Source organism: Tarenaya hassleriana, unplaced genomic scaffold (assembly GCF_000463585.1).
Source record: "Tarenaya hassleriana unplaced genomic scaffold, ASM46358v1 Cleome94, whole genome shotgun sequence".
NCBI lineage: Eukaryota > Viridiplantae > Streptophyta > Magnoliopsida > Brassicales > Cleomaceae > Tarenaya > Tarenaya hassleriana.
The window spans coordinates 261871-270561 of NW_010971790.1; the positions used below are offsets into that span (position 1 = coordinate 261871).

At 40.3% G+C, this 8691-nt stretch overlaps 1 protein-coding gene and 1 long non-coding RNA gene across 5 annotated transcripts; one reads left to right on the top strand and one right to left on the bottom strand.

The window, feature by feature from the left end:
* Window positions 1–1085: 1085 nt before the first annotated feature.
* LOC104804714 (protein LAZY 1-like) lies at window positions 1086–5982 on the bottom strand. 2 transcript variants are annotated; one of them, XM_010529057.1, is made up of 5 exons: window positions 5885–5982; window positions 5741–5807; window positions 4582–5381; window positions 1452–1740; window positions 1086–1355 (listed from the first exon to the last, which is right to left on the bottom strand). In XM_010529057.1, the coding sequence occupies exons 1-5, from the start codon at window positions 5888–5890 to the stop codon at window positions 1336–1338; spliced, it is 1182 nt and encodes a 393-aa protein (XP_010527359.1). In that variant the 5' UTR covers window positions 5891–5982; the 3' UTR covers window positions 1086–1335. The 2 variants fall into 2 exon arrangements, with proteins under 2 accessions (XP_010527359.1, XP_010527358.1); XM_010529056.1 differs by lacking the exons at window positions 4582–5381; window positions 5741–5807; window positions 5885–5982 and adding exons at window positions 2038–2837; window positions 3197–3263; window positions 3341–3438.
* LOC104804712 lies at window positions 2743–4352 on the top strand. Of its 3 annotated transcripts, XR_770381.2 has the most exons (4): window positions 2743–2906; window positions 3097–3332; window positions 3446–3580; window positions 4145–4352. It is a non-coding gene; the product is annotated as an uncharacterized LOC104804712 (long non-coding RNA). The 3 variants fall into 3 exon arrangements; XR_002023775.1 differs by having other exon boundaries at window positions 2743–3332; window positions 3446–3629; XR_002023774.1 differs by having other exon boundaries at window positions 2743–3332.
* Window positions 5983–8691: the final 2709 nt, after the last annotated feature.

An 8691-nucleotide genomic window follows, 5' to 3' on the forward strand; every position in this document is an offset into this window, starting at 1 on the left:
ATAAGATTTTACACAAAATAAACATAAGAATATAAATAAACAATAATTTGAAGAAATATACCAAATAGAATCGAAATATACTATTGAAGTTGGATATCTATATTTTATGTAAATATTTAAATCAATTCAAAATTAAAATATCCATTATTACCATTATCTCAAAATTAACTATAGTTAATTAATTCATTGTACACAATTATAAATAAAATAATAATGTGAATACTAATAGTAAACAAAAAAAACCTAATGAAAACCAATATTAGATACCTATTTAAGATTTTTAATTTTAAAAAGATATAGGAGGAATTTATTTATTTTTTCACAAAATAATAATTTAAAAAAAAACCGTTAACAAAAAAAGACTGCCTTTGGATTTCATTACGGGGAGCATTAGATTTTTTTTTTCTGGAGGGATTGAGCATCGAAGACGACGGAGACCGGGATCTTGAATCTCTCAGTTCAGGCAAGAATCCGGAAACTCTGGCATTCTAATTACGTTTTTTTTTTGTAATGTTATTGCTACCCCCTCCCCAACGGGTGGATTTCCTGTTTGGTTGCCGAGAAAACGAGTGACGAAACGTCTTCCGGTATCTTCCTTTCGTCGCATTCTGCAAATTGGAGAAAATGGTTTTTTTTTCCTGCTAATATCTTCTTTTTTGTGGTTTTGCATTTCTGTGTCTCTGATTCCGTGATTTTACTCCTCCGAGAGCGGTATTGCTCGAGGTGGGAATCCAAATCTATATTGGGTATGTATGATGATGTTATCACGATGCCTAGACTTTTTTATGTGTTTTCGACAATGGCGATAACTCTTGTCTGGTCGATGTTGCTATCTTGCAGCTCGCTGTTTCACATTAGGACAATGGTTAGAGTTGTTGTGTCTTTTAACGTCTTGATCTTTATATCTGTCCTGATGCCATTCGGATCTTACAGCCGACGAGATATGGCGGCTTCCATCTTTTGTCTGTTCCCTTTTGTCTGTATCTTCACCATACATTACCATTATTTCTATTCCACCCTTTTCGATAATACGCTGACGATTTCTCTGCCTGGCAAATGAAATTTGGTTTATGGTTTGATTCTGGGGGCAAGAAACATTGAGCAATGAGCATACACCACAATAATCAACATGGGGGTTGGAAATACACGACAGAACACACACACACACACGATAATTTCTTATTCTCGGTCTCGGATTCTCTTAGACATGCACACCATATGGTTCATATATGGACAAGGGTAAACATTAATAAGTAGATTTGATGATAGGGTAGTGCCTCATACTTGAGACTGACCACTGATAACCAATAACCATCCAGCAGCCGAGCGTTTGACTTAGAGCTCCAATACCAAATCTGCAGCAACAGTCAAAGATTGAGTATATACAACTGTGGTGTTAGATGGCATGGGTTTTATGATAGAGAATGTGGCTTCTTCTTTTTTTAACTTACAGTCTGCATCTGATTTGATCCAGAACTCCCTGTTCCCGTTTGAGTCACTTTTTAAAGTGAACTGAGTATTGAACTGGCTCTTGTAGCAGTTTCTTGTCCCCTTGTCATCAGGAATGGCACCCTGAGCAAGTGCCATAGTGTCACTTTTCGGGAAAGTCCAGCCTTCATCATTGCTTGCACCATCAGAAGAGATGCTCCTGTGCTTCTTTTTGTCTTTGGGGAGTTTCATGGGCATTTTACTTGCTGTTGAACTTTCAGGATGCACTTTTCTGTGAAATATGTGTAGGATCTACATGCCATGTACGGAAACATGAAAAACATGCCACATGCAACTAAAAGTATCAAAATACGGCTTTGAAGCAAACCGATATCCTTGTACATTCACTGCCGAAGCTTAGAGGCCAGAGATTTCTTGTCATGTTGATCAAAACTCATATAACTAGCCGTTGTCAGTATCTTGCTTTCATCAATAATTAGCTTCATATCTTACCTCAAATGTTATACTGTTACTGTCAAAGTTAATTATCTGTCACAGCCTTATGAAGAATGGAACTGAGGATATCGTTTTAGAGTTTATTAGGTGTACCTTGTTAAGTTTTGTTTCCGCCGAGGATGAATTTGCTTCTCGAGCATATGCTGCTGTGGAGCTTCTGGATACTTGTGGAACTTTTTTCTTCAGCATCTTTTTCATCATATTGACTGCTGATTTATGTGCATCCTTCTCTGTTCGTTTTTCATCTCTCTCACACCTTCCTCCACTGTACTCATCCGTTATTTTAGTCTTTTGAAACAGCTCTCTCAGAGATGTCCTATGTTCCTTCTTTGCTGTTGTTGTTTCCGACATTTCAATTGCTGATCCAAAGAGATATCCCTGGAGAGGACAGACATTACTTCCACTGCGGTTGGTCTCCGGAATCTCCAAAGTCTTCCCAGTTAGAGTGATGGTACTTCCTTGGCTGCTTCTGCCAGCACTGACATGACTGTTTCTCCCCGAAGAGGCATCACATATCTCTTCTTTGACTTCAGCTCCAAGAATCTTCTCCAAATTATCATTAAGGAGTTTCAGTTCTCTTTCTGTTACCTCTGTTTCCTTTCCAGTCTCATTCTCTAAGGAGATGGTGAATGTCGGTGTTGATGGGGTACTGACATTAGGGTCTGAGCCAAGGGTGCCAATTGCAAGAAAGCCATGGAAGATCTCAGAAACTACTGCTGACTCTTCATCTTCATGATCTTCTTCATCAACTTGTGTTGCTTCAATGCCGGCAAAGGATTTTCTGAAGTAATCTGGCGGGTTCTGTCCGTAGAATTTGGTTCCATAAATTGGTTTAGCGTAGCAGTATTGCTCAGGGTGTGGCGGCTGTCCAGGTACATGTGTGCCAGAATTTTCTGATAAAATAATGTCAAAAGCAGAGTGGGATGGTTCTAAATTTATCCCTGAGAATGTTTCCTATCAAGGTAATTTTCATGCGTATATTATATTAACTGTGGTTTTCACTAGGGTATTAAGTGTGTTGACATGCAATACATGATTTGAAAAGGAAGCCTCTGTACATATCTAGCAGCATGTGTTCAACACAAGTCTACGAGTAGCATGTACAACATGGTGCTATGCAGGCCTTCATGAACGTTATTTCCCCATTTTCAGATTTTCTACGTCATCCTAATCAATTCCAAATGTAACATTGGGGGTCCATATCTCTACTTTTACACTTTCATATGCAAAACCATGGCAGAGGAGCACTAACCAATGACAAAATCCTTGAGTGATTCATTGCTATTCTGTCTGAACTTCCGGTGCATCCAGCCCAGTAACTGCATCAGAGAGTTTTAGGAGTTAACAACAGCATGGAAGATCATTATTACTCAGTATAATGGATTTTGGTAATTACCTTCATGATATATCTCCTGCTTTGCTACTTTGGAACTTGCTCTGTTGAAACAAAAAGGTTTTTGAGTAAAGCGCCTCTGTGAGTAAACCGAGCTCTTTTTTTCAGGAATATAAGCAGCTCTTCCAAGTCTCTAGTAGCCAAAAGTAAGATGGCTTGAGAGAAACACAGAGATAATTACAAGATTGTGGTTATCAAGATCAACTCATGTGATTGCTTGCCAGTGGGTCCTCATTTCTTGATGTAAGAAGTGAACATTGCATAGGTGCATCCCCATGGTTTTGTCAAACGGGTTAGGAATTTCTATGATATGATCCTGCATTGTTTACAGCTTTTAATGATCATCCTTTTGATTCTTATGCATCGCGTCTATGAAAGGTATAGGTAACCAATGGTCTAAGATCAATTTGGGTACGGTCGCTCATGAGAGACGCCTAATCACCTCAATGTCTATGGCTTTGTTTCGACATTTCAATTGTCATGTACTGCTGTTTGCCACTAGTACACTGTACTCGTGGCCTATAGCAAGTTGGATATTTTGTTCGCTAAAAGTTTGTAGAAAGATCCTAAATAGCGTAGCATGAGATGCAAAACATTTTCCCGTTACCACCAACGGCTCAAATCGAATATAGATTTGTAAAAGAATTTATCACATGCATCGTCAATAAATTCTGAAAATTGTTGTCTGATTTTAGCTGCCCTCTGTGGTGAGTTTTTACTGAAATAGTCGATAGAATAGTCCAATTACCGTCTCTTCCTTGTTGAAGATGTTCATGTTCAGTTTACCATGGTGTGTTAATCATGCAGGTTATATACATAGTGTCCGGAAATGGAATGACTTGAATGCATCAAAGGTACTACCATTCCATAATAAGGATTGTTTGCTTACAATGTGATGGCACTCTCAGGAATAGTTGCAACTTGAATCTGATTTAATCTTGGCTAGACTTCTGTTTTTTTCTATGAAAACTAACTCGTTTGTTTTCTTACGGTTACCTTCTTTCCTTCTTCCTGAAAGCAAACCGATATCCTTGTACATTCACTGCCGAAGCTTAGAGGCCAGAGATTTCTTGTCATGTTGATCAAAACTCATATAACTAGCCGTTGTCAGTATCTTGCTTTCATCAATAATTAGCTTCATATCTTACCTCAAATGTTATACTGTTACTGTCAAAGTTAATTATCTGTCACAGCCTTATGAAGAATGGAACTGAGGATATCGTTTTAGAGTTTATTAGGTGTACCTTGTTAAGTTTTGTTTCCGCCGAGGATGAATTTGCTTCTCGAGCATATGCTGCTGTGGAGCTTCTGGATACTTGTGGAACTTTTTTCTTCAGCATCTTTTTCATCATATTGACTGCTGATTTATGTGCATCCTTCTCTGTTCGTTTTTCATCTCTCTCACACCTTCCTCCACTGTACTCATCCGTTATTTTAGTCTTTTGAAACAGCTCTCTCAGAGATGTCCTATGTTCCTTCTTTGCTGTTGTTGTTTCCGACATTTCAATTGCTGATCCAAAGAGATATCCCTGGAGAGGACAGACATTACTTCCACTGCGGTTGGTCTCCGGAATCTCCAAAGTCTTCCCAGTTAGAGTGATGGTACTTCCTTGGCTGCTTCTGCCAGCACTGACATGACTGTTTCTCCCCGAAGAGGCATCACATATCTCTTCTTTGACTTCAGCTCCAAGAATCTTCTCCAAATTATCATTAAGGAGTTTCAGTTCTCTTTCTGTTACCTCTGTTTCCTTTCCAGTCTCATTCTCTAAGGAGATGGTGAATGTCGGTGTTGATGGGGTACTGACATTAGGGTCTGAGCCAAGGGTGCCAATTGCAAGAAAGCCATGGAAGATCTCAGAAACTACTGCTGACTCTTCATCTTCATGATCTTCTTCATCAACTTGTGTTGCTTCAATGCCGGCAAAGGATTTTCTGAAGTAATCTGGCGGGTTCTGTCCGTAGAATTTGGTTCCATAAATTGGTTTAGCGTAGCAGTATTGCTCAGGGTGTGGCGGCTGTCCAGGTACATGTGTGCCAGAATTTTCTGATAAAATAATGTCAAAAGCAGAGTGGGATGGTTCTAAATTTATCCCTGAGAATGTTTCCTATCAAGGTAATTTTCATGCGTATATTATATTAACTGTGGTTTTCACTAGGGTATTAAGTGTGTTGACATGCAATACATGATTTGAAAAGGAAGCCTCTGTACATATCTAGCAGCATGTGTTCAACACAAGTCTACGAGTAGCATGTACAACATGGTGCTATGCAGGCCTTCATGAACGTTATTTCCCCATTTTCAGATTTTCTACGTCATCCTAATCAATTCCAAATGTAACATTGGGGGTCCATATCTCTACTTTTACACTTTCATATGCAAAACCATGGCAGAGGAGCACTAACCAATGACAAAATCCTTGAGTGATTCATTGCTATTCTGTCTGAACTTCCGGTGCATCCAGCCCAGTAACTGCATCAGAGAGTTTTAGGAGTTAACAACAGCATGGAAGATCATTATTACTCAGTATAATGGATTTTGGTAATTACCTTCATGATATATCTCCTGCTTTGCTACTTTGGAACTTGCTCTGTTGAAACAAAAAGGTTTTTGAGTAAAGCGCCTCTGTGAGTAAACCGAGCTCTTTTTTTCAGGAATATAAGCAGCTCTTCCAAGTCTCTAGTAGCCAAAAGTAAGATGGCTTGAGAGAAACACAGAGATAATTACAAGATTGTGGTTATCAAGATCAACTCATGTGATTGCTTGCCAGTGGGTCCTCATTTCTTGATGTAAGAAGTGAACATTGCATAGGTGCATCCCCATGGTTTTGTCAAACGGGTTAGGAATTTCTATGATATGATCCTGCATTGTTTACAGCTTTTAATGATCATCCTTTTGATTCTTATGCATCGCGTCTATGAAAGGTATAGGTAACCAATGGTCTAAGATCAATTTGGGTACGGTCGCTCATGAGAGACGCCTAATCACCTCAATGTCTATGGCTTTGTTTCGACATTTCAATTGTCATGTACTGCTGTTTGCCACTAGTACACTGTACTCGTGGCCTATAGCAAGTTGGATATTTTGTTCGCTAAAAGTTTGTAGAAAGATCCTAAATAGCGTAGCATGAGATGCAAAACATTTTCCCGTTACCATAACCAGTTCGTTATGCAGTACCATATGCACGGGATGACTAAGAGCTTAGTCGAACTCCATGGGATGCTGAAATCGGCCGAGCAGGATATCGTGGTGCCCAAGACTATGCTTGATGCTGAGAACAACTCCGGCAAGAAGCAGCGGGGCAAAGCCAATAAGAAGGCGTCGAAAAAGACAAAAGTTGCCTCTACGCCTAAGCCTAAGCCCGATAAGGGTGACTGTCATTACTGCGGAGTGTCTGGACACTGGAAGCGTAATTGTCACCTTTACTTGGAGGATCTGAAGGATAAGAAGCTTAGTGAAGCTTCTGCCTCAGGTATTCATGTTATAGAAGCTAACATCTTTACTACATCTTCGTGGGTATTGGATACCTGAAGTGCTTCACACATTTGTGGAAATGTGCAGGGACTAAGAAGAAGCGGATCTACGCGTCGGAAATGGAGCAAGAGTTATTGCATTATGTGTTGGCGTTTATGATTTACATCTTCCTTCTGGACTTGTTTTAGAATTGAGTAATTGTTACTATGTTCCTGCGATTAGCCGAAACATTATTTCTATTTCTTGTCTGGATTTGGATGGTTTTCGATTTGTGATTGCGAACTCGAATTTGATGATTTATCGAGACAGTATTTACTATGGTAATGGTTATCTAGTTAATGGTTTATACGTCTTGAATGATCAGCCTTCGAACTCAACTTCATCCATCTATAACGTGAGTACTAAACGGTTTAAGCCGAACGACTTAAACCCGACCTTCCTCTGGCATTGTCGTCTAGGCCATATAAACGAGAAGCGCATACAGAAGCTTCATTCTGAAGGTCTTCTGGATTTGTTTGACTATGAGTCTCTTGAATCTTGCGAGTCTTGTTTGATGGGCAAGATGACAAAGCATCCTTTCAAAGGGAAAGGACAGAGAGCAACGGAGTTATTGGCTCTCATACATAGTGATGTATGCAGACCAATGAGCTGTCCAGCTAGAGGAGGTTATCTGTATTTCGTTACGTTCACTGATGATTTCAGTCGATACGGTTATGTCTATTTGATGAGACATAAGTCTGAAACACTTGAAATGTTCAAGGCTTTCAGAAACGAAGTACAGAACCAGCTTGGCAAGACGATCAAGACACTTCGATCTGAATGTGGTGGCGAGTATATGAGCCAAGAGTTCACTGACTATCTGGTTGATGGTGGCATTGTATCACAATTAACTCCTCCTGAAATGCCACAATGGAATGGCGTGTCCGAACGGAGGAACCGAACACTGTTAGACATGGTTCGGTCGATGATGAGTCAGACAGATCTTCCGAAGTCCTTTTGAGGCTATGCTTTAGAGACCATTGCGTACCTGCTAAACAGGAGTCCAACAAAGTAGGCTGAAACGACGCCATATGAGATATGGACAGGGAAGCGTCCCACGTTGTCGTTTGTCAGAATTTAGGATTGCGACGCTTACGTGAAGCGTCAAATGACTGATAAGTTATCCTCCAAATCTTATAAGTGTTTATTTGTAGGCTACCCTAAGGAAACTAAGGGTTACTACTTCTATGTTCCGCCAGAGAACAAAGTGTTCATTGTCAGGAATGCGACTTTTATGGGAGTAGGATCGAGCTTGAGGAAGTTCGAGAGTAGCAAGTAGACGCTGAGCCGAGTGAACAAGTTGAAGAAGTTCAAGCTGTTTCACTGCCGGTTGTGACTCAACCTTCGACGAGTGAACCTCGGAGATCAGGCAGGATTCGCCAAGAACCTGTGAGATATGGATTTCTCGTGACTGGGAATGAGGAGCTCATGTTATTGGAACATGATGAGCCTACCACATACCCAGAGGCTATGACGAGTCCGGATTCCGAGAAATGGCGCGAGGCTATGAAGTTTGAGATGCAATCCATGTCAGACAACCAAGTATGGACTCTGGTTGATGCATCCGAAGGGATAAAATCCATCGGATGCAAGTGGATCTTCAAGAAGAAGACCGACATGGATGGCAACGTGCACACGTATAAGGCACGACTTGTGGCGAAAGGATTCCGTCAAATTCATGGTATTGACTATGATGAGACCTTTTCGCCTGTAGTTATGCTGAAATCCATCAGGATCCTACTTGCCATAGCCGTATATTACGACTATGAGATATGGCAAATGGATGTCAAGACCGCGTTCCTTAACGGAAACTTGACCGAGGATGTGTACATGACAAAACCCG